The 26,288-nt window shown below is 38.9% G+C and overlaps 2 protein-coding genes across 2 annotated transcripts; one reads left to right on the top strand and one right to left on the bottom strand.

The window, feature by feature from the left end:
- Positions 1–701: 701 nt before the first annotated feature.
- Positions 702–13,484, bottom strand: LOC101845544 (CDGSH iron-sulfur domain-containing protein 3, mitochondrial). Its single transcript, XM_005098036.3, has 3 exons — positions 13,340–13,484; positions 6,713–6,940; positions 702–1,622 (listed from the first exon to the last, which is right to left on the bottom strand). The coding sequence occupies exons 1-3, from the start codon at positions 13,424–13,426 to the stop codon at positions 1,428–1,430; spliced, it is 510 nt and encodes a 169-aa protein (XP_005098093.1). The 5' UTR covers positions 13,427–13,484; the 3' UTR covers positions 702–1,427.
- Positions 13,485–14,078: 594 nt separating this feature from the next.
- Positions 14,079–25,777, top strand: LOC101845323 (sperm-associated antigen 6). The gene is made up of 9 exons (XM_005098035.3): positions 14,079–14,237; positions 16,922–17,184; positions 19,111–19,294; positions 20,066–20,271; positions 20,666–20,839; positions 21,159–21,311; positions 21,702–21,893; positions 22,437–22,699; positions 23,500–25,777. The coding sequence occupies exons 1-9, from the start codon at positions 14,216–14,218 to the stop codon at positions 23,564–23,566; spliced, it is 1,524 nt and encodes a 507-aa protein (XP_005098092.1). The 5' UTR covers positions 14,079–14,215; the 3' UTR covers positions 23,567–25,777.
- The last annotated feature ends 511 nt before the right edge of the window (positions 25,778–26,288 follow it).

Here is a 26,288-nt window from a genome sequence, read left to right as displayed (position 1 = left end):
CACTTTTCGGACTTTGCCAGAAACATAACTCCTGAACAAAATAAAAAGTACAAAGAAAGAGTCACCACACTACAGTGCTCACCCTTGAGAACCCTGAATTCTAAATAATAGGACAGCAAGAATACAGTAATGTTGAAGTAGCCAACAGAGAAGCACACTGGCACAATAACAAAGATTTGATTTTGAGAGGAAAAAAGCAAGATAGACTAGAGGGAAACAAAAGAAGTCTTAACCTACCATCTGCAGCCTGAGCATTAAAAAAATATTCCTGAAAAAAGTAATACGGTAGTAGGCTACATAATCACAAAGACTGGCCTGCTCTTTCTCTTTGTTTGAGACAAGTTCATTCTCAAGGGTCCGACACTCATTTCTGAAGTACATTGTTCATTGGTTCAGTTTGCTGTTTGTCATCAACCGTTACAATACACTATACTTTAAATCTAGGCACTGTGCTTAAAAAAAAACAACAACTGTTTTTTACTCTCATTCCAGCAGCAGGCTATGCTGCAGGACCCAATCAATTAGATTAGATAGATTAAAAGTAGGTTTTTCCACAAACAGGCCAAGACACTGGAGAATCAAGGCCACCGAGTTCAATAGTAGGTACAAACAATAGTTAACGTTAACAGTTGGACTAAAAAACAGAATAAGCAAGTACAAAACACACATTTCAACACAAAGAAAACAGAAAACTTGCACTACCAAGCTCATATTGTATATTTTTTTAATCGTTACAACTCAAGGCTTTTTGAACAAGAAGATCAACGAACTATAATGACATGTATGAAATATATATATACGTAAAAAAAAGTCAATAACATTTGACAGACTTTGTAGTAAGTTGGGTCACAGCACCAGCTTTGTTTTTCTTCTTGATACTGTCACACAAATCACTAACTTGCATTGATCAGGATAAGTGCATGATTAATTCTCTCCACATAATATGTACAGCATTCTGTGAAGATATCTATACCCCCATTTGAAAGCCTGAAGTCACCTGAATATTGTATTTAATTGCACCATTAAATGACAAATGTAAATACTGAAAGTCTTGCAAGATCAGAAGAAAATTTCAGTTTTCTAAATGAACATAGAAGGAAAGTAGAAACAGTTCATTTTCCAATTAGATGATTCAACAAACTGATTATGATTAACAATATTTACACTTGTTAGTAATGTAATGACAACAATAGAAAAATATCAACAATGGAAACAATCCATAAAGCTCATTCATAATCTAAGCAAATTGGGCTCCTCCATACACTCACAACTAAAAGGAGGGCTCACAGGAAAATGCAAGTTGCTGTTTGTAGAAAATACAAATAGCAGGAGGATATTCTCAAAACAGTTGAAGGTGTTACTGATCAATATTGATAAAAATTAAAGAATAATCTTGACCAGCGTCACAAAATGCATCTTTGAAATTCTTAGGAACGCACAGCATTTTGTATCTCGAGGCGTTTGTGGGAACCATCGCAGAAGGGACGCTTGTTGCTCTGCTTACACATACAAAGCCAATACTCTTTCGTCTCATCGACCTTGAAAGGCAGCGGTCTGTATCTGATATGATGTGGACGTGTCGAAATGAAATTTGGTGCTTTATGTGAAGTATCGCAGAATGGCTGTAAAGCAAAGAAGAAAATTCAGCATTTAATTTGGGTATTGGAAATAAGAAAGCTAGTACTCGTAAGCCAACAGTATAATGCAAACATTATTCATTTTATAAGGAAAATTTGTCACAGTCGTTTACATGGCAGTGGTGTTACAAAGGTCAGGTATACTCATGCATAAACACAACAAGAATTTAGAAAGGGACATACATGTGTTAACTGCTGAAACACCACTCCATAACCTCACTTTTACTTTTATGTTTCATTTGTAGCACTGTGTATCAAGTACCGGTAACTTCACTGCATTTGGTTAGATTGAATTTCTAAATATGCCTTCTCTTGTTTTCTTGGAAATAAGCCGTTAACCGCAGATCGATAACTGAAATTCCAAAGTTGAGAACAGCGTAAGTACAGTAAGAACGTCAGAGGGACTCACAGAATGGTTCGAGATAACATCTGGAGTAAAACAAAGTTGTGTCCTATCACCACTACTATTTATCATATATATGTACAAAATTACAGAAGAGGACAACACAGAACCAGACGCCTTCAATGAATTACTCTTCTCTGATGACCAAAGCCTGGCACACAAAGATGAACGAAGTCTCCAACACCACACCACCAGATTAAACGAAGAATGTAACAACTACGACATGAAGATCAACATCAACAAAACAGAGACAATGAAAGTAAGCAGAAAGCCAAAACCATTCAGGATACACATCAACTACAACAGTCTCAGACAGGTCCAAGAATTTAAGTACCACAGAAGTATATTCACAGAGGATGGGCGACCGAACAGAGAAATAGAAACATGAGTACAAAAGGCCAACAATGTTAGTTACCAGCTTACTCCACGACTGAAACATCCTAACATCCCCATGACAACAAAACTCAAAATGATCAACACCATATTCATCCTAACACTCACCTATCAATGCCAAACATGGACCACGAACAAGACATTAGAGCAAAGAATTACAACATGTGAAATGCGATGCCTTAGAAAAGCAGTAAACAAGACCAGGCGAGACAAAATTAGAAACTCTGTAATCCGAGAAATGGTGGGCACAAATGATGTCATGCATCACATCCAACACCAAAGAATCAAATGGTTCGGACATCTCCTACTATTACCAACACACCATCGAGTACAACGAGCCTACATAGGAAACTTCGATGGCAACAAGGCTAGAGGGCGACTGAGAAAGACCTGGATAGATGGAGTCAGGGAAACATTAACCACCCACGGAATCCCCCTGACCCAAGCTCTCCGGCTGGCGACAGAGAAACGTCTCTTTCTTCCATCGACACCCAAAAGGGTATATAAGTGGCAGATCACGGCGTCACTTTTCGCCCGATGCTGTTACTTTTAGTTTGCGTGACTCAGCAGCCCGCCGGAGCTCCCCGGCTCGGGGTCAAGGGGTTAATGAGCCCTGAAGCAACTTTGCCGGTGTCGGTTAGGAAGTTCACATTTTTGTCTATGTTTAAAATGATATAACTTCTTCCCCATCCCACATAGCAAACCATTACGAGAATGTACTGAAAGCTCAATGTCTTGAGATTTATTATGCCTTAGAATGGTTAATTTCTGAGCCTTAGTTTTTGTTCTAGACAAGTATTTGTAGAGTACCCAATTTCTCCTATTTTAGTTACAAACTTATGAATAAATGACTGTTAATCTAAAAAAGGCACGACAGATCTTTCCAAAATCTGTGTTAAACTGACTATGAATATCATTTCTTTTACCATGAGAAATCTTAAATCTGGGCGAGTAGAAATAGTCAAGTTATAAGAGAAGAAAGATGCACATTTGCATTTTTTAACTAAAGACGATCAGCGTCAGCTCTTATTTTACTAATAAACAAGAGAAAGTTACTCTGCGTTTGTTCATGAATCATGCTGTGTCTGTGGCAGCCTGCATACAACTAAAAAGATATAATATAGAATCTAAGAGATTAAAAAAACCCACAAAACCGTGTAATACATGGGTAGAGATAAACTTCTTGTATGGAATACAAATAATGACAGTTAACTCATTCATTCTTAGTTTTTGAGTCGGAAATATGTGCGGACACAATTATGAATGTAAGGAAATCAGTCACATTGTCAGTTATTGTACAAATGGTCATAGAAACGAAAAATAAAGCTGGAAAAGTCTGGTGCTGATTCAGTGTCCCTGGAAGGCAAGAAATTATTCTTATAACCCAATTACGAGAAGTCATCCCTATTATTCAGTCAACTTACAAAACCTAGACTTAGCGTTTTAAGAAAAGTAAGGAATTTCTGGAGTGTAACAGATGCTGTTCGTGTATTAGATCTACATTGAAGATGTATTCTAGCACTAAAATCAATTTGTACTTTCCATAGAGAAAATTCATGGTGACTTTTATAAACTTTCGAGAAAATATGCGAATATTCACGATTATATTAGACACATAGAGTTGTATTTGGAGGAATTACTTCATAGCGAATTGTGTGCCCGATGGATAAAGTTGCAAAATTACAGCTTTCTATTATATGCGCAGATACCATCTTTTCGGAGTATCTGCACCAATGCTATGTCGTTCATGTTCCAAAAGTTCGACTGATTTTGTCAAGGCCTTTTTTTTATACTGATTTTTTTTCATTCACGCTAGTCAAAAAAAATTTACAATTTAGCATTGCCGACTCCAGCGTGTCTAACGAAATAACCAGACAAGTTACAACGTCCGTTCTTTTTTGAGTCTCAAGAGCAGAAATGCGTGCTTTGGGTGCACTTAATGAGAATTACCATAAACACCAGGATTCACCTTAAATTGTATGATGAAAAGTACCAAAAATTAAGTCGACCCAGAGAGAGCGGCGACAGGAAGCTGACCCCCGTGACAAAGCGCCCGGCGGGGAACCCCCCGCGGCAACTAAAATTCCACAGCCGGTGCGCCGTGGGATAAAAGTAAAAGTAAAGTAATTGGTGGTTATGGTCACTTGGCAGTAGTTACTAATGCTTTTCTGGTCAACTTATATATTATGTTTATGATATATAATCCATTTATATCGACATCTTCCAATTACGAAATTTTTCCTACAATACCGTCACTAAACAATTCCTCTTACATAATACTTTTTTTCAGCCCATTCTGCTTTATCGACATGCTTCCTGGGTACCTGGCGAGGCCCATGAACATAAAAGGGGGGAAAAGCCACACTAACAGTCAACGCATAGTTCTTCATTAAGTCCGCATACCACCTAGTAGTAGTAGCCTATTCGACACACCAGGCTTTAGTAGGTCATGTTGGACCTACACAGTATAGTCTCCAAGTGGGTGGTTGGCGGGTGCTCTGGTGTGGTTTGCTTCTTCTTTCCTATCAAAAATCTATCGTCCTTATCTCCCATTCTTCTTTTTTATGTTCGTTACTCTCTTGTAACACCTCTAATCTTCTGGCGCTCATATGACCTTATGCAGTTGCGAGCGCCGTAAAACCTCTACTAAAACTAAACTAAAATAGTCTCCAACACAGTACAGTGCCTCGCGAGCTGGGCATCACCTCCCTACCCCTATTCCTGATCGTTCACTCCCCTTCCCCATCCCATTCTCAGTCAGTCGCCGGCAGGTGCCACAGTCGGCGAGTCAGTGTCTCGCCTTTCCATTTTCCCCAACAAGCGGCCGTAAACAGGCCTTATTTATATATAAAGACACATAGTTGAAATCATTTTCCTGGTTTTGAACATGGAATCGCCAATAACAGTCGGGAGTGGTCACTCGTAAAGCCGTGTGGCTGAGCACTTTTCCAGACCTGCCTAGTTGAGATTTTTAAGATTAGTAGTTTTGGGAGAAAATTTGTAATAATAATAGCAGTCAATTCAGCACAAAGAAATTATAAATGCATACACGTACTACATTGTCATTGATACCAGGAACTTTGAAGAGAGTTGTATCCACATCATATAGCAATTAATCAGTTTTAAAATATACCCAAGAACATAGTAAGTTAAAAAAAAAAAATTATTCAGTTTGCAGAAGTAAAAAAAAAAAAAAAAAGTTTCCATGTTTGAGTGCTGATTTTTCAGTTATTTTCTTGGTGGCTCTCGTTCTGCCATTACAAAATGGGGACAAAACAAATAGAATTTTACCCAAAAATCAGGTAAAATCTGACGAAATACAAAATAAAATGAGGAGTAAATAATAATACAGTTGTCAAAGTATACTTTACGGTAGACACTCCAATTATTTGAAAATGCACACACAGGTAGATACAGGTAGGTTGTAGTGAAAATTTCCCGTTGTCAAATTTTACCTGTCTGCGTGTTTTGCGAATCGAAGTGTGCGCTTAGAAGAAGTAACCGTGCATTTGTACGTCAAAATTATTTAAAGTAAAATATCCGTCACATGACAAAAGTGTGTGTTTGAGTGAAGTGTGTCTTTGTATGGCAGCGAGTACTGTAATATGTAAATGTAGCCCAAATTATCGTAGCAGGGGGTGTCAGTGCATGTGTGTGTGTTGGCTTATTAAGGCTACATAGCCTTCATGTGGAAGTGCTTATTTGTCTACATATGAGTCATGACGCGGTGGAATCAGGCGCTCGCCAATTTTTGGGGATGTGGAGTTATTGGAAGCATCTAAAATTTATTTTCAATAGAAGTTGAAGGAGGTAGAAGGTTGCTTAGCTTCAGGGTTAAAATTAGTGAAAAAATGGCAGCCAAAGTTGGGTAACTTCTAGATTATCTATAACTTGAGTCTTGAAAGTTGAAAATGTACACATTTTGTGCCATTAGTCATCATTTTTCAGTAAAATTCACAGGGAAATGTCCTTTTAGACGGACGTAAAAGGTGTCCAGCCAAAAAAAATAAAATTTGATATTATATGTTCAAACTGGAGAAAAACTCCCTGTATCTTCGATTTTATTTTAAATAGCGCCTGAGATATATCCTTAAAATGGAAGTATTCATTTGGGCTACATATTACCTAAATAAGGTCACCAAATCAACACTGAGGGAAGAAGAGAAATAAATGATGATGTTATCTGTACATTTGATGCCTTCTTCCATGTCCCATTGGTATTAACTAACAAAAAGCCCATCAGCCCTTTAGACTGTCTAAAGCTTGAACACAGACTTGCCTGTTGTTTGCTGTATCCACATGTGCAGAAAGAATAGGTCTTCCCAGCCTCAAGCTTCACTCTGAAGGGCAGCTTTTCAAACACTTTCCCTTTTACAGGCTCCCGAGAGTAGAGTTCTAAAGAATGCTTTTTAGGTGTTTCTATGTGAGGCTTTTCGGTCCACTTGGCAAACTTGGGATCTCTCGGATCATCGGGGCCATGTTTTGAAGCCCACGCCGCGCCCACAGCCTGAAAATTAAACGGACCACATTTTAATACAAAAGCCAGCATACATAATATAGTTACCCCTTTCACTTCATAAGCCACAAAGTTCCCAAAATCCTAAACATACATTAATCAGCAGCTACGCTACAATCGGCAGTGAAGATATTATAATGATTTTTAGTGTGTCCTCTCCACCCCCCTCCAACAAGTCCCAGAAGACACTTCATCGTGCGTGCATGAACTTAAGTTGAACCTATCTACAGATAGTCCCAGACACAAGCAGAACTCACACACCGAAGTCATGTCACGTGATGAAAACGCGTTACTGAAACAGTTTTACTGACGGGTCTAGATGACGGGCCCAACTGACTACCTAGACCTTGGACAAAGCTTGCTTTGAAAGTTAGAGCAGAACTATGAATAATATTGATCATTTGTATGTCGCAATTGTAAGTTATCAGGTCATCATCAGAGAATTCTGAGTGGTAACAAAAGTGAAAGTAGATAGGCCTATTGAAAATGTCTAAGTCAGAACTTCGATTCTAGATGAAATAACACGGGCAGGCAAAAATCCAAACCAAAGAAATTAAGGCGAGTCAACTACTAAATCCAGCATCAATATTTTGGAAAATAGGCCTAAAACTCTGGGTTTCTGCATACAAAAAGTTCAACAGGTGTTTCTCGCGACAAGGAAGAAAGCAGACTAAGGTTTTTGAAAAATCGGCGCAACACACAGAACAAGAAAATCGGGAAACGCACAATTGAAATCGGGATGCTTGAGATTTGGGGAAAAAAATTGTGATATACCCATTAAATCGGGATGAGTGGCTAGTCTGTATACAGGTAAACAACTATATAACGATAAACATAGATGATAGAACAGAAGTCATCATCATCATTAAGTTTTTCACCCTGGATCAGGAAATAGGCCACGAACAAACACTTTCCACCTTTCCCTATCCTGGGCGAGTCGCTTGATGTCACTCCATGTCTTCTCACTTTTCTGTACATCCATTTCCGTGACTCTTCTCCAGGTTCCAAGTGGTTATTCCCTTTATCTTTTACCCTGTGGGTTCCAATCTCACCTTCCTTGTTAGGCAGCTGCTTGACTTCCTGAAAGTGTGTCCAATCCATCGCCAACGCCTTCTTCCCACCTCATCTCTGACTGGGCTCTGTCTTGTTCTTCTTAATACTTCCTTGTTGGTGGTCTTGTCTGTCCTTAGTAGATTCCTCAGACACTTGTGTTCCAATTTCTTCTCACCGAGTATTTCTTGACAAGTTGAAGTAAAGACTTCTTTGACCTTTGTCCAGTGCATCTCAACCTCCATGTCCTCCTTACCAACATCCGCCAAGGGTTGAAATCGGTTCCTCAACTGCAGCTGAAACTCCTCTTTCTTGTGTCCATGTAAGAAACTTACTTGGAACTTCGTTCTTCTGGTACCTGTTCTGGTTCCGTGCTTTTTGAGACAAAGCATGAGTTTTGGTAACAGTAGATGATGATCCGATCCAACATCTGCCCCTCCTTGTACGGTGACATCTTCCAGTGAAAACATGAACCTATGTGAGATACAAAAACGATCAATCTCGTCACTCCATCCGATAATAACCATGTAGCCTTGTGGATCCTCTTGTGGGGAAAAACAGAGCCTCCAATGACAAAACTGTTGAAAGTACAGATATTTGCATATATCGCTCCCCATTCTCATTCAATTGTCCCAAGCCATGTTGTCCCATGATTCCCTCATAACCTACGTTGTCCTGACCAATCTTGGCATTGGCACTCCCATTATCATTCATTATGATGTTGACATCCTTCTTCGGTAGTTTGTCGATGACCCCCTGGAGCCGGCTGTAAAACGCATCCTTGTCTTCATTTGTCGGGTCATAGATCTGAATTATGTTCATGTGGATGCTCTTATTCCTTGAAGTGAATGAAGCAATGATGATCCTCTCCCCCTATTGTTCCCATCCTCTAAGTGACTTCTGTGCATACTTACTCAAAATAATTAAAACTCCCTCCGCATGGTGCCTTCCCTCCCAAAATACAATATTTGTTCTCCCGAGCTCTACTGCTTCAGTCCAGACGGTACCAAGAGGGCTTCGCTGCCCCCTAGTATGGGCAGCCTATATCTCTTCATCTCTTGCCACTTGAGAACTCTTTCCTGCTTCATACATGGCGTGAACATTCCATGACGCAATCCGGAGAGAGAAGGTTTCGGGTCAGAAGAATCGGCTTTGTCCGCTGTCCTTCATTGTTCCTGCTGGTACAGAAGCTCCGTCTCCCAAGATGGAAAAATAAGAAGTGTTTGTTCGTGTTTCTATAACTTTCCGTTTTTTACTAGGTCAGGTAGTTGGCCCTTCGCAAACTGGCACTTTTCGGGCAACCAGACCTATACACCTTTAGTCGCCTCTTACGACACGCAGTATCACGGCAGTTGTATTCTTTGCTCCCCCATAGTAAAACTATGGGACACCCCCCCCCCCCCCTCACCTGCAGGGGCAAGCATAGAAGTAGAAGTACATAAGTAAACCAGAAGGTGGATTACCTTCAAGGGATCTGCTATAAATTATCATTATTATTATTAAATTACAAATTAGGAACATGAACTAACAGCAAACCCAAATAAAAAATAATTAACCCTGTGAATAAAAAATGAACAGAGAGACCATTTTACAGAATTGTAATGGTTCCATACACTTGTCTACTCCAGAAGTTCAGAAAAATGAAAACAAATCATCTAAGGGCATTTTTGGTGCAGTACAAAATATGACAGCAAAAGTAGTAGGCCTATAACACTACTATCACTACTAGAAGAAATTAATATTATCAGTGTATATTGCCCATTTCTTTACAGGCGCAATATGTTTCTCCCACAAAAGTTGATTTTGTTTTTATGCCATGGAATTCAGTCAATGATTCCACAGCTGTGTTTTGATCCTTATCTTTACAAAACATTTCACTGGCACCTGTCCCCTGTTGTAGTGGTAGGCCTTTTCATGATTTTGCTGTCTCACACAGGAGCCTCAAGTTTGATTCCAAAGTGGGAAAAATCTGATCTACCAAGCACCTCAGTCTAGGCTTTCTGCAGATATGTTGCATCCCTCAGCTCGGGATGGCCCACACAGCCTATCAATATGACATAATTTGAATAAATCTTTAACAAAAATAAAATACAGTGCAGCCTCTCTATAACAGCATGGTGCCCAGGCCCCGATTTTTTCCCCTTTATACCGTGTTGCAAAAGTTTTGTCATATCCACCTTAAAAGTACAATTTTACTATCTAGTAATTTGGTACACGAGATCTTTATTCCTATTCTGCCAACATGACAGGAAAAGAATTGATAAATGTCTTTCCTTATTCAAGGGAGATAATTTTATTAACACTGACCATTGCACAATCCAAATCAAAGTTTGCTCAGTATGGCGTGTGGCCTCTTCCAACTTGAATTACTGATACAAAACATCTGTTCATTGACTGAATTAATGTCCTTATGGTTGTCTGAAGAATCCCCGTCCTGCCATTCCTTGTGAAGTGCAGCGATCAGTTCCCGACGAGATTACACAGAGTGCGGCATATTTCTAATCCTCAAGTCAAGGCCATCTTACAGGCCAGTCCAGAACAACGAATTGATGAGTCTGGAAGGCGTTTTCACTGATCATAGCTATTTGTGGTCGGGCGTTGTCTTGATAGCACATTCCATCATCTGTGCCATGATGCGCAGTCACCGTGACGAAGAAAGTCGTCACAATACTGTTGTCCTTTGAGGTTGCTTTGAAAAGTAACCAAATGTGTACAATAAAGAGCAGAGATTCCACCCCATACCATCACATTTCAGCCATCAATTCGGGCCTCTTGGGGGACGTTGGATTTCAGAAATCTCTATTCTCTTCTTTAAAACACTTCTCTTCCCTCAATGTGACGAATTAAAAATCTTAACCCTTGCTTAAAAGAACACTTTACCAACGTCATTAGTTTCATCGCCAATGCTGTTGTGCTAAAATTAGGCGATTTTTTCGGAAACAGGGTAAGAATGGCTCCACACAAAGGGCGATAATCATGAAATCCATGATGATCTTACAAATGTCTAATTATAATGGTGTTTTAAGACAGCCTGAAGAACCAGGCAGTCTCTGCACATAGTTGGAACGGGTTTCGAACATGGGTGTTGACAATAACCTAGTTCAGGTGTCGAGTTGTCGCCCTTGGTTGGCCACCTCTAGGCCTGTCTCGGACAGTTCTAGGGGTTTAAAACATTTGTTCAAGCGTTAGATGGTTCTTCTGCACACATTTAGGTGCCTTGTAACAGCAGAGAGCCCAATTAAAGAATTTATCATACGCACAGCTCCTTTATTTTATGAATTTATCAGTTTTTTCATTTTGAAAACAGGAGAAAAAACCACCCAACCGTTAAAAAGTACTGAATTTTATAGTGTGTAAGTGTGCTAACACATTGTCTACGTGATTCAAAGCAAATTTTGTGTGTAGGAAGCGTTGATTTCAACGCAGACTGAGAGAAAAATAAAAAATCAATTCAACACTTTGTCCACGTAATACTTCCAGTTTACGATTTCTTTCGTTTGCTCTTGCACAAGGAGATTTATATATAATGCCACACTTTTAATTTTTACTGTAATTCTTATGCTGTACCGGAAATTATCATAATATAATGGGTGTGACAGAACTTTTGCAACTCAGTATATCATTAATTTTTGGTTGCCTCTCTATAAGGGCAACTCTCTATAACGATTTTTTTTTCTTGTCCCGACGATGTCGTTATAGAGATGCTGCACAGTATGTCTGATTTTCGATGTTTCAGATCTCTAAAACGTCTGATGAAAGCCGAACAGAGAGCTAAGTTTTATGCAAAGTCCATGAGGAATCAAGATCTTTAATTTAAACTTTGAATGTGATAGGCCGAGAATAGCAGAAGGGGCTCTTTTCTAAAATAATTGGCTTTTTGGGTCAAATTTGATGAAGCAAAGCAGAGGTCAATTTGATGGCCTGTATGCATAGGAGCCATCATTAACCCTGGCAGCACACAGGCCCTATACAGGGCGTGAGCTGGGCTACCCTATATAAAGGGAAATAGACGCTGACCCTTTTCAATGATAAATTTCAGTATTCCTATAATATGGAAAATGATAGCAAACTGCAGGTCAAAGTTATAAATAGTGACCAATGACTTTGCAAGCGATCTTGACCTCGTGGAGCACGTCTCTTGGCCCAGATATCGATCGATAGTGATGCGGTCCAACTGAGCGACTACACGCGTGTTATCACTTGTTCCGCTGTGCTTGATTACCAATTGTTGAGTTCATCGCGTTTTGCACTTTGTATTAAATTATTTGATCGCTTCTTAATGGTTCAACAGATCATATCCCCCTGCCAAAACCCCATGTTTACAACCGATTGGCCGGGGCGGTGAGGCATTTTGGGCGGGTTACTTCTGGTGAAATGCTGAGTGCTTGTTCAGGGTAAATAGAGCTGACCTCAAATATATGCACGTCCGAGTTCGAACCTCGGTTCGGACAGATTTATTTCACCCCCTCCTGCCCACCCAGCAGTAATGGGTACCCGAATTCGAGTTGGGGAAGTAAAGGTAAAGGCGGCGTGGAAAGGAACAGGTCTCCCTACCCCAATATATATGCCGAAGGCCCAGAAAGTTGTCTCACTAACAAGGCAATCCCCAATGTCTGGATCGGATGCAGGAACAACTTTACTTTACAAGGGGTCCTTACAAGGGATCCAAGGGCAATGTGCACAGGGTATTTCCTGATTCCATAAAATCTGAATTAAATCATTAATAAATGACAACTGGAGGAAGTATGTGTACAGTATGATATGATGCCATGTCAATACTTGTTGGTGGAAACACTGACCTAACCTAAGTCTTTTTTATGGAAAAATGAAGATGTGGCCATCAATTCAAAATTAGTATCCTAGCAGTGGCCCACTAGATCTGCCATGTCAAGATTTTTCCTTTGTCTAGCCTACCCAAAGCTCCAGTAGATCTACTGACTGTGAAGGCTCTGTGCTTACATGATGAAATGTCAATTTCAACATCAACATGTGCCATGTGATCAGACAGATTATATTTTGACCTAACTCTTTAATTAACCAGTGTGCTTAGCAGAGAATAGGGAAATGATTGTAAAACAGAAACGGTTTTTTAAACACCATTTGACATAGACTTTTATACACCAAATGCGCAGTTTCCCCTATAACTGTCTAGACTTGGAGCTGGGGTCAAACAGTCAACGAACTCTCTCAAGGCCAAGGACCTCTAAGTTCTAACTCTAGCAATACAAATCAAAACATTAGCATGTAATACAAAATTCTTCCACTTAGCAAAGACATTTAACCCCAGCTCCTAAACGTACAGCAGCAGTCTCCACCAAACATTAAAACTGTAATGCATACCAGATGGCTACGACCCGGGTGTGCCTGTGAAAGTTGAAACAATCTCCTCGTCCCTTTGGAACTCCCTCCGCGCAGGGCAGCTGCCATGATTGCTGCTCCACTGCTTCTCCACACACACTCCACACTGCGCACCCTGCACCAAACACTTCGGTGTCAAAACGCCAACACACTGAAAACAAATTGAAAAGTAAAAATGAATTTGAGTCACTTACTTAATTATAACCTGGCCATTTTTTTCAATATATGAAATAAAAACAAAGAATAATTTTCTAAGGTACACTTGTGAAAAAAAACACTTTCGGGATGTGCTAGTATTCTCACGACATATCGAAGAAGCGTGTTCTTATGAGCGGACAAGGACATTACAATTTTCTGTTTGAGCTGACAGGGGCAATAAACAAACATAGAAAGGATCGAGTTTTAAAAAAAGACAAAATACATTAACAAGAATTATTTTAGAATGTTGTTAACTCCAAATTATTATTGTGAACTAGGTTGTGAAATAATGGAATGTTTTTTTTTTTCATGAGCAAATTTCAATTGGGGAAGAAAAATTCAAGGTCGTAATTTCTAACATAGTGCAATAAAAAAACATAGGACATTACAGCAGTTTTACAGCATAAACGGTTTAAATTGAACAATAAATACAATATTGATCTAAAAATACAATCAAAATAGAACAAAAATAAACTGAGAAGAATTTTTATTTGCACGGAACCGGGCCGCTTTTACTGCGAAACTACATTTGGTCGCTGTTGCTATTTGCGCTTAGCAACGAACACCAAGGCGTTCGGCTGTGGAGGATCAACAGTAAACCAGGCGAAGCAGACACATATCGTCACACAATTTGAGGTGTGGTTTTCACAAACCGACATCATGAGCAGACAAGTTCTACAAGGTTTGTTAATATTTGTTCTTTTGCAGAGTGAGGAACCAGGAATGAAAATGAAGACGTGCCCCAGCAATTAAATTGTTGGTCGGCTAACCACTCGCACTGGTAAGGCTAGATATCTAGATCTAGTTTTAGTAAGTCATAGGCTCAAGGCTGCCAGACTAAACTGGAAGGCTCTCATAAAGTCAAGCACTAACAGTGGAAATTCGTGTTTACAATACTGAACTTTCGGGACGAACTTTCAGCTAATTTTGCACAGTGATCTCTTCTAATAAACATTTGCTGGGCAGAACGGTGTAAACTGGTATTTTTTGTCTTAGCAACGACTTGCCTTACTAGTTAGGCCTACAGAAAGAGGCCTACCACAGGATGAGAATTAATTTATATATCTTGTTATCTCCATCATGACCATGGCTATTCAAATAGTTTTTTGACAGTCCTTCAGGAAAAAAACATGTTGACAGACGAGCTGATGAGTCAGATCTCTTTTTATAGCTGGTCGATGGTTTTATATAGGCCTATATATTCATGCTTCCAGGAATGTGATATCATCTTGTAATTTTTCTTTACGTTTGTGTGTACCTGTTCATGTGTGTATGTATGTGTCTGTGTGGGTGTGGATGTGTGTGTGTTTGTATGTGTGTGCGTGTGCACGCGCACATTCATATATTCAATATATGTATGTGTTTGTTATGTATTTTCCCCTGAGGTTTTTAAATTCTATTTTTGCATAGCTCTGATAAATATAAACAGTCATGATTACTGTTTAACCTCTCATGGCTGCTAACCATTTGTACACCCGACATGCTGAGGAAATTTCTACCTTGTGCAAGACGCTGTAGATCACAATCTTTAGCGCTCGTCCTGTGGAGGCCGGGTTTATGTCTCCCGATAAGCCTATTTCGGCACCTCGCGTTCGTTCTGGTCCCAAGTCAGTCTAGCCCCTGGCTCAGCACACGCGCACCGCTCATCATCTTATGTGAAATTCGGGTCCCGAATCGGATTCCCATTCACGCAGGTCAAGTGTGTGTGCGTCAGTCTTCTTGAGTTTGTGTGCATTTGTGGCCTTCTTCTAAAACCGCCTGCTTTGGTTCGTAATCGAGGCATACGTCTCATTCAAAGCACGCCAAGTTGGTAGCTCTAGATGTTCATCCAATGAAATTATAGAAGAAATTGAACCTCTTAGACATGAGGAGCTTGAAAGGATAGTCAGGAAACAAGACTTCCATTTTTCTATACAAAACCTTTCAAATGAGCTTGATTTTGTACGAAATGATACTACCTGATAAGAAATAAGCTTGTTTGATAGTTTTGAATACCATGTTCTGGTACAAAGAACAATTTGAGTGCAATACATCCCCTTTCGAACCTCAGGTCATTCATAACAACAAGAGCATCTAGAAAGCCTATTCAAATGGGCGTAACTACTCGTAATGTCTTATCAGCTTGTGAGAGGGGGTTATTCATGTGTTTGTAATACTTTATAAATAGAAAGCTATGAAAGATAGAGTATTATTTTCATCATCGATTAACACACTCCCACGGTATTGATGGCGAAAACACACGTTTCCCGGCACCCGCGCTGTACACCAACAGTACACACTGAGTGACTCCGGCGGCCTGCCCGGAACGTCCGACGTAATCAGTTGCTGATAAGATTCGCATCTCAGCACAGACGCAGGACAAGAGTTAATCAACGATTGTTCGCTTATTATAAGAGACAGATCAGTAAAACTTATACCAGTAGAAAGATAAATGATGAGATGAGGTCATCCACTGACAAGACCTGCATAGAACCGTCATAACAATGTAAATAAATTTAAAAAGAACTAATACTGAACAAGCGCTCTGACTCTATGCCTTGGCTGTCTTGCTCGATGTGTGTGAGAAAGACAACTTTCGGTTACAAAGCTCGAGCTTCTCATCAAACTACATATCAGTAGAAAGACAAATATAGAAATGGTTTTATCCATAGCCAAGACTCGGGCAGAACAAACTGTTACGATGTAAACAAGTGTAAAGAACTGAGACATGCATTCCGAGTCAACACGTTGGGTCTCACACGATGTGTGTAAGAAAAACAACACTCCTCCTTTTGTTTTTGTGTTGTAGAACCTGCCCAGTCTGTCCAATAGTCTAAAATATAGATATGATCTCATAACTAAAACGATAACCTTTCAAGGGATGTCATTCTCTGTATTCAAAACTTAGTAGAAGATGAAATATCAATGAAACACTGATGACAAGCCAAGCCAAAAAACTTGAAATCTTGACATGAATGATGGTCAGGATGGTTTTTAGCAAAATTCACACATAGTAATATGTGTTTTTGAATGAACGTAAAAAGTGTTGAGCCAAAATACAAAAATTCAATAAAGATTAGCAAACTTGTCGAAAAATGCTGATTTCTTCGATTTCTTTATTTTGCCGAGTGCCTGAATTCACCTTGATGCCTCAAAATGTATATGTCTGAGAAGGAATTTTTTTCTTTCTTCCTTGTGATTCTTTCTTGGACAGTGGACAGGTTTGACTGTAACGCATTTGAAAGGAATCAACAACTGCCAAACATCTGTTTTTGTTTCATTTTCATATGTGTAATATGTCACTGAAAAAGGAGTTAAATGAATCGTGCACTTGTACAGTTCCACTTCTCTACAGTGAACCTGAATTAATTTCTTTCTCCTTTTCAGTTTTTGAGCAGTATCAAAAGTCTCGGACACAGTTTGTCCAGACAGTGGCAGAGCTAGCATCAAGGCCACAGAACATTGAAACACTTCAAAATGCAGGTGTCATGTCTCTCTTGCGGCCGCTTCTTCTGGATATTGTGCCAACAATCCAGCAGACTGCAGCCCTAGCACTTGGAAGGCTGGCAAACTACAATGATGATCTTGCTGAGGCCGTTGTCCGTGGTGATATCTTGCCACAGCTAGTTTACTCACTGGCAGAACAAAATGTAAGTTTTTTTCAACAGTATACTTCCTTCTCTTTATATCCATATATACTAGTGAGCAAAAGAAAAGCAAAATCCTGTTTACCTTTGCAATTGTGATCATCTTCGTTTTCCATTTTTTTAAAAACGCAGGAATTTAAACACAAACTGTTTTCTGGCATTATGAAAGGGTACGCGGGGCATCAATGTGAATATTAAATTTTAACGGAATACATTTTCAACTTCCGGTTAATGCTTCAAAATGCTCAGTAGTGGTTATAGCTACCTTTAGATCAGATAACTGCAGTGCATCTCCTGTACAAGGAAGCCACTTGGTTGTTAGTAAAACGTTGGGGGATCTGCTTCCATATCTTCTAGATGACCACATCCAGTTCCTGCGTGATTCTCAGCTTTGGTTGTCTTCCCTTGAGTCGTCGTTTAATTCTTCCCAAAAATTCTTAATTGGGTTTAAATCCATGCTAAGGGCAAGGTGAGGCTGCAGAGTGATGCCATGGTGTTGGAGGAAATCCTGTGTAACACAGGAAGAGTGCGCACAAGCTTTTAATTTATTTTGCTGGAACCGGAATTTAAAATTTTGCGTGGGTTGAGGGGCCTAAGAACTCCTGCTATGCAGCGGGCAGCATTGATACCATGACCTCGACCTTGGCCTTGATTTTGGAAGATCATTGGTCCTACTCTGTGGTTCCTCATGAATCTACCCAAGATCATGACGTGATATCCTCCCCAGTGATTCTTTTTTATGAAACAGCTGTCACGATGACGTTCGTCTCCATCTTGATAAACTATGAGGCCCCTGTTTGTTGTTTCTATGGAGAACAGGCATTTGTCCAAAAATAAGAACCGAGGATCAGTCTCTCAGACGGCTGTTGACATGGTGCTAGGCCCAGTTGAGATGCTCTTGTTGATGTTGTGCAGTCAAGACTGTACCATGGTAAGGTCGACGGCATCTACAGCCTATCTCTTGCAATCGTCAGTTCACTGTGTGTCGAATTCTGGCTCTTCTATGGGTACCCCTTATCAAATCTGATGTTCTTGTAGTTGTCTGAAGTCGATTTAAACGATACATCTAAACAATGTGTTTACATGCACGTTCATTGGTCACTCTGGGTCGGCCTGACCTTTTTCGAGCCGCCGTAGAATTCGTGAGCTGAAAAAACGGCTTATCGGTCTGTGGATAGTCTAGATGTGAGCACCAAAATGATTGGCGACTACAATTGGCCTTTCTCCACCCTCCAAACAACCTATTCCTCTTTCTTGCTGCATAGCCCTAAAACGTGGCATTTTCGTTGCAAATGCAGGCGAAACGACCGAAACGATTTTTCGCCCCGGCTTTTATAGCCGAGCTCAGGTGAATATTTTTCTCCCTTTCTTCACTTATTTAGACCGTGTTTCGGAGGCACCACGTGACTTTTTCCATGCTTCAATTAAGGAGCAATAACTCTAGTTGCCAGTGACAAACAAGACGGCTGACTTTTGATTTCCAAAGAGGCTATGACATACTATCGAAGGTGTAAACTTCAGTCTTCTACTATAGATGGTTATTTTAGTTATGGCCAAGATTGTTTTTTTTTTTTGCGTTTCTTTTGCTCGCTAGTATATTTTATAGCCTCCTGTGTAAACATTGAAAACTTGTCTTTGATGGATTAAGTATACCCCTTCCGCCCCTCCCACTCCCTTCCTCTCCCTCCCTCTCCCTCCCCCATGTTTTGAAACTCCCAAAGTGTCACCATTCAAATTTAATTTGAAGTGTGTAAAGTGATAAAGAAATATGATATGGTCTAACTAACAATGAACACTTATGGTCAAAATTGAGAGCAACATGCCTGAAACTTTTGAACCAATTTTTTATTCATTTATCTTTGTCTCACTATCATCATGAAATTGCGTTTTTTGACATTGCATGTAGTCCTATAATATTTTTGTCCTCAGAGATTCTACAAGAAAGCGGCTGCCTTCGTTCTCCGTGCTGTGGCCAAGCACTCCCCTCAACTGGCTCAGTCCGTGGTAGACTGTGGGGCTCTTGATGCGTTGGTGATCTGTCTTGAGGAGTTTGACCCAGGAGTGAAGGAATCTGCTGCATGGGCATTGGGATACATTGCTAGACACAATGCAGGTAGGCATATTTGCGTATTTATAAAGACTAATTTCAGACTTGTTGAAGATGATTATTTCTCTCATGTCTCCACATACGTATATAGTCATACACAAAACCTTTTTTTCTCACCCAAGTACATAGTACAGGGATATTATCAGCAATTGAATGGCAGTTTCGGTACTTTTACAAATCTAGTAACTTTGAATGAATGTGTTGTTCGTGGTACTGAAACACTACAAAAATGATGGGTAAAATGAGAGCAATCAATGTAGGGTAGGAGGTAAAAGAAGGAATAGCTTGCAATATAGAGAGATTCCTGACTGGTAATTGCTATCAAAAACAAGCTTTTTTCAGCTGATGTTTTGTTTTGACTTTGACAAAAAGTATCAGTCTTGCAAGGACAAGATGCCAAGACTGTGCATTGCCCATATGTACACACCTGCTTTGTGAACATTACTGTCAAGATGAAGATGAAATACATTGTCTTATAACATCGTCTTCACTGTGCTGACAATGTGCTAGAAATGATATTTGCTAGAATAAAAGTGGTCTTGTACTTTGCAGCCATACTAGTTACTTTTGAGAGATTTATATACCGCTTTTAGTCTTTTTTATTACCTGACGAAAGATATGTTTAAATAACTATTGGATACGTACTCTGCTTTTACCATTTTCTGTTTCAGACTACAGACAGAATATTATGTACCTGTTACTAGATTTTTTTTTTTTTTAAATTGACAACGGGTGAGAACACAGGAATCATTCAATGTTTTGTTTACTCAATTTCAGAATTGGCACAGGCTGTAGTGGATGCCGGGGCTGTTCCTTTGTTGGTGCTTTGCATTCAAGAGCCAGAGATGTCTCTCAAGCGCATTGCTGCGTCAGCCTTGAGTGACATTTGCAAGCACTCTCCTGAACTGGCCCAGACTGTTGTTGATGCTGGTGCCATTGCACACTTGGCTCAGATGATCCTCAATCCAGATGCAAAACTGAAGGTAAGCATCGAGTCTAGGTTGGCAAAGACCATAACGTTGCTTAAATTTAAACAAATGAAAGTTGATTAAGTCTGAGTGTGTGTTTGTGTTTGTGGTGTGTGTTTGTGTGTGTCTGTGTGTGTGTATGTGAATGTGTTTGTAGTGTGTGAGTGTGCGCGCATGTACATACAGAAAGTGTACATTACAACTGGAGTATCAATAGTTTTTTGTGTTTTTTTTATGTGTAAGGGTGCAAGGAAGGAAAAGAACATCGGGTGGGGGGAGGGGGTGGACTCTGGAGGGGAAAAGTGCATCAAAGATATAAATGTTATTATATTGAATACTTTATAACATTTAAAAAAAAATTTGTCTGAATATATTTCTAAATTCATCTGCTTCCTGTTTCTGCCATCAGCGACAAGTGTTCTCAGCTCTCAGCCAGATTGCTAAGCACTCTGTGGATCTGGCAGAGATGGTGGTGGAGGCTGAAATCTTCCCTGCTGTACTGACATGCTTGAAAGACCCTGATGAGTATGTCAAGAAAAATGTGGCTACTCTCATTCGAGAAATTGCAAAACACACTCCTGAGGTGAGCGCCCTTTACCGTACAGTCACTGTTAATACTCTTTAGTTGATACCAGTTGGAGACATGTATATTGTTTTAAATTAGGAGGCTTTATTTTTGTTAAATAGGTTCTGTTAGATGGTAAACTGTTAAGTTTACTTTTTATCAGGTTTTTGCATATTATATCGTAATTACTTATTATGACAGACACTTCAAATTTTTAAGAGAATTTGAAGGTTTCTGATCTAGGAGTTGTGTGATTCTTATTCCTTGTTTTTTTTTTTCCTTTTCTTTCCTTTTTTTTCTCCAAATGATGCCTTAACAATCCGTTGTTATTTTTCAGCTCGCCCAGTTGATCGTGAATGCAGGAGGAGTTGCAGCTGTTGTGGACTATGTTGGTGAATCAAAGGGCAATGTCAGGCTTCCTGGAATCATGATGTTGGGTTATGTTGCCGCACATTCAGAAAATCTAGCAATGGCAGTGATTGTATCAAAGGTATGTACCAATAGAAACTATATTTATTTTTTATATCTATTCATACTTACTCCTTTGTTCTTTTTCTTCTTGCGCGTGACATGAACGGTCGAAGTGGTCTTTAATGGTTCTAACTGTTTCTTTGATTACTGCTGTTGATTTTGTTTGGTCTGTATTTTTGAAGTCTGTTGTTTGCGAAAAAACCACAAAAAACATATTACAGAATCCAAAAGACTACAGTTGTCTGTTGATCATGGGTTACTTAAAGCTCGTGTTGTGTTAGTAATCTTTAGAGAATACTTGGTATTTCTCAAGTTTGATTAATTAAAGTCTCTGTTCAGTTTGTATGAACTTATGGCAGACCATTCTAATAGTAATTCAACTTTGTATGGTTTTTTTTTTCTTGCTCAGGGTGTGGTGCAGCTGGCCATTGCACTGTCAGAAGAGCATGAAGATCACATCCAGGCAGCTGCTGCTTGGGCACTTGGACAGATTGGCAGACACACTCCCGAGCATGCAAAGGCGGTCGCTGTGGCGAATGTTCTTCCAAAGTTGCTGCAATGTTACCTCCGGGCAGATGTTTCTGAAGATCTCCAGACAAAGGTAAGTACAGTCAAACACGTACATAGTGAAATCAGAGGGATGTGATAATCTTTCTGTTGTATACAAATTTCTCTTTGTACATGTTTTAAATATAAAGAATATACATGAAAAAAATAAATCGGGACCTGAAAATCTATTTGTTATGTATGTGTTTCACTGTGTGCATGTTTACTATGTGTGCACGTCTCTGTATGTTACCCGGAAACTTCGATAGAGGAAGATAGGGATACTGTCATTGATCATGAAATTATTATGCACGTGTACTGGTTACCTACCAAATGTCTTTTTATTTTTTATGAGTGTAAACATATAAGCATATCCTGAAAAAAAGTTTGTTGCATTTAGTTACCTTGTTTGAGAATGCCACTGATATTTCTTTTTAATTCCTCTACGTATCCATCACTTTTTTTTCCATCTCCGACTCAGTCAAAGCAACTTTGTCAGTATGCTTTTCTTGATCTAAAATAACTCTATTTTGAACCAATGGACTTTGTGAAGTTGAATCTTTATGATATGCTCTTATTTTCCTGTTTGCCTCCACAGAGCAAAAAAGCACTCAAAAACATCCTGCAGAAATGTGTTCACCTACCAGCCCTGGAACCCCTTCTGCACGATGCTCCACCCAATATCCTCAAGCACGTGGTCGGACAGTTCAGCAAAGTGCTCCCACACGACTCAAAAGCACGCAGATTGTTTGTTACGAGTGGCGGCTTGAAGAAGATTCAAGAGATCAAGGCAGAACCTGGCTCAGCACTCGCAGAATACATCAACACAATCAACAATTGCTATCCAGAAGAAATTGTCAAGTGAGTACACATGCTATGGATACTTCCTCTCTGGCCACCCTTCTTTCATTTGTGTTGCATAATGTTTTGTTCTGATCTTTTTTTGTTGCTTCAGGGCTTTGCTCCTTTCCTGTATAGTGTTAGCTGTTCAAGCTTTCACCTCGTCTCTCCAGTCAACTTTTGGTCAGTTTTTTGTTGGCTTGCATTCTAATGATAGAAGTTCTTCAAGATTTTGGCCTGAGCTTTGAGATCATTAGCCTAAAACTTATGTCCTAAGAGCTTTTGTCTCGTTGTGCTTTTGATATTGTTATGTTATGTGTACAAATGATATTTAATAAAATCTGGTGTCTTTCTTATCAAATTTTAAATGAAACTAAGCTTTAAAATATAGAAATGTTTATAACTTTTTTTAAAGCCACGAATAAACACTATTGACTAATGATTTCTTGAATGAGAAACAATTGAACTGGGTAGCAAAGGCTAAAAGATAGATTGTGAACAAATACAAGATTGTATGTACTTATATGCAACTCTTTTTGTGAATGTGCATATGTATTGGTGTATGTGTGTGTGTGTGTGTTTGTGTGTGTGTGTGTGTGCGTGTTTGTGTGTTTGTGTGTGTGTGTGTGTGTTGTGTGTGTGTGTGTGCGCATGCTTGTATTTCTTTGTTCTTCTTCAAATGTGCGTGCTCTCACAAACTCCCATACTAATTTTGTATAAGGTGCTTGATAAATGTATAAGCTGCAAGACAGTTCCCTGATAGAGTGTTATTCCAATAACTTACAAAACTAATTAATTTTATTTTGTCTGTTTTCTTTCAGATACTACTCCCCTGGCTATTCTGATGCTTTGTTGGAGCGAGTGGAGCAGTACGCCCCGAAAGTTTGAGCTGTCAACATCTTTTCCAGGATTGAATGAATATTAGTTATTTTATCATATTGTGATTTTCAGCATCAGATTCTTGGACAGGGATTTTAATGAAAATTCAGAAGGGCCACAGAATGAAAGAAATGTTTTGACATTGTGTCATAGTTTTTACTGGAATTTCCAAAAAAAGTAGGTTTGGTGTCCATTTTCTTATTCTATCGAAAATGCCCTATTTTTTAATGCTATTGTTTTTATAATTATGAAAGCCAACATCAATATTACTCAGTTTTACTGAGACGAGTAATTTCTTAAAGTACATGTACTTTGTATACCAAAGAAAATAATGTGCACCCAAATGGAAGGATTTTATGAAAAGATTCTTTCCCACTTCAAAGGGATAGAAAGCAACAGATTCATGGTTTCATTCTTTCAGTTGTTTTCGATGGCATGAATGTATGATTATTTGTTTGTAAATGAGTATGTGTGTGTATAGGTGTGTGTGTGTATGAGAGAGAGAGAGAGAGAGACTTATGTGAGTGGCCACGTTGCCTACATAATGGGAACATAGCAGCATGATTTGCTTGAACAGAAACACAAAAAAAGAGCTAAAACTAGTCCTTACTAAGTAAAAACTTGAAAGCCATTTCAAAAGCTATTTCATAAAACAAATTTTGAGATCAGTCATTCAAGCTGTCATGCCTGCTGTGCTCCTTTGTATTTAGTTATTAGTTATAACAAGAGGCTACAACAAATGAATCCATGTTATCTGTTTGCTTCTCCCCGTATTGTCTTCTTACTGGATGTAATCTAGGTTTCTTATTTTGCTGAGAACAATTTTCCTTGCGTAAAAGATCAGTGTTAAGAAATAATTTTTTTTCAAAGTCGTACATCACTTCTGTGGTAAATAGCTTTGGCTATTATGGGAAATAGTTGCAAGTTTTTCTTTTCTTTTAGTTAAATAACCTCCTTCTTTCTTTGTGAAAAATTCATCCCAATATTGTGCACAGGTCGTAAGGTTAGGAAGGGCAAAAGAAAGGTGTGTTCTGAAAAGATTGGGATTTGGTAGAGAATGGGCTGAGGGTGGGACAATGGGTGAGAAGTCTTGAGAAGAGCAGAATGTGATCAAAACAATCAAATGTGATATTGATATAAACAATTACCCTTTGCTTTAGCTTTGGAATGTTCTTTCTAACTTTGGAATGAGGTTTTTCTTTTTGAACACACTCTCTGCCTTTTACTTTTAGACACTGGGCGGATACCTTTTTTTAGTCTTACTTTCCCTCTCATGTAGTTGTCTGGATGGCCTAGTAGGCCCTCTGTTTCTTCTTTTTGTGCGCTTGTTTTTTTTTGTTCAGTCTATCCACAGTTGTTGCCAATGTTCTTTTTCGTAAACTCACATATATACAAACAACCTTCTGTTATAAATCTTGCATTTTGGTATCTTTGTTACTTGACTATGTTAACAAATTTTTGTGATGCGGAACTACTATTCTTATCTTGTTCCAAATCTTCTATCATTTTTTTTGGTGCCCTCACCTTATGCAGTATGATGCTCTATTAATTAAGAATATTGGTAATGAAGGAGTTTGCCATTGGTACAGGCTTTATCTGCAATAGCCATTGAGTCAAAGGCTGAAGTCGTAAGAACAGTGTACTTTGATCTTCAATGGCTTCTTCTTTACATTTTTAGCTCACTATGAATTTGTTTTCTTTTGAATGTGTGCACACAGGGTAAGAATGATAGACAGAATGATAAGTTAGGCCAATTAAAAAAAACATGGAAAGAATGCTAACATTGTAGTCACAAAGTCATAAAAAAGACATTTTAAGATATTGGGAGAACTCTCACAATATTTTTCCCAGTGCCACTAAACCACCTGACCACCTTTCTAATAATAACTGGCTCACAAATTTCACTCGCACTCTATTGTTGTATTCAGGTTAGATACTTAAGTCTATGTATTCGACAGCATCAGGTTTATGATGCATTTAGCTGAAAAATATGATTGTGAAGAATATGGCTTTCGATTTAACAAAATGTCTCCACAAAACTGTGATAGATATCTAGTGTTTGTATTCCTTTGTTCAGGAAATTCTATGATTTCAAGTGCTTGTTATGATATTGTTTTTTGTATCCCTGCTGTAAGGACTAGTTTAATTTTACACTCTGATGAAATATATTTTGAATCTACAAAAACGTTTGGAATACAATATTTATGAAGAACACCGCTACTTGATGTGTTTTTTTGCCTTTCTATTGAAAAAACTCTGTGGGCACACTCATGCATATTACACAAACAAACACATACTGTAATATATATTTATCATTTCTTGTGCTCTGCTGTAATTGATCATCCCTTTCCTTACACACACAGACATCCACACACATGTACCCACACATATACATGCATACACAAACACATATTCACACACACACCCACGTACACACACCCACTCACACAATCACATGCGTACACCCACATATAATATTTAAAAAATTGTATGTGTGTGTACGCATGTGCAAGTGAGTGTGTTTATTTGCATGTACTTGTGTGTGTGTGTGTGTGTGTGTGTGTGTGTGTGTGTGTTTGTGTGTGTGTTTGTGTGTGTGTGTGTTTGTGTGTGTGTGTGTTTGTGTGTTTGTGTGTATGTGTGTTTGTGTGTGTGTGAGACACACATTCACATACATACACACAGACAACTAAGTGCATACACTCACACATAATAATAATAATGATAATAG

This window comes from Aplysia californica, unplaced genomic scaffold (genome assembly GCF_000002075.1).
Source record: "Aplysia californica isolate F4 #8 unplaced genomic scaffold, AplCal3.0 scaffold00171, whole genome shotgun sequence".
Lineage (NCBI taxonomy): Eukaryota > Metazoa > Mollusca > Gastropoda > Aplysiida > Aplysiidae > Aplysia > Aplysia californica.
This window is presented reverse-complemented; position numbering and strand designations above follow the sequence as displayed.

Bases quoted from the DNA above. Each gene is read 5' to 3' on its own strand.
- LOC101845323 (XM_005098035.3), top strand. From the start codon at position 14,216: ATGAGCAGACAAGTTCTACAAG. The intron at 17,185-19,110 runs GTAAGTTTTTTT...TTTTGTCCTCAG, and splicing joins ACTCACTGGCAGAACAAAAT to AGATTCTACAAGAAAGCGGC. The intron at 19,295-20,065 runs GTAGGCATATTT...ACTCAATTTCAG, and splicing joins CATTGCTAGACACAATGCAG to AATTGGCACAGGCTGTAGTG.
- LOC101845544 (XM_005098036.3), bottom strand. From the start codon at position 13,426: ATGGCAGCTGCCCTGCGCGGAGGGAGTTCCAAAGGGACGAGGAGATTG. The intron at 6,941-13,339 runs GTATGCATTACA...TTTAATTTTCAG, and splicing joins ACCCGGGTCGTAGCCATCTG to GCTGTGGGCGCGGCGTGGGC. The intron at 1,623-6,712 runs GCAAGTCTGTGT...TTTGCTTTACAG, and splicing joins GTGGATACAGCAAACAACAG to CCATTCTGCGATACTTCACA.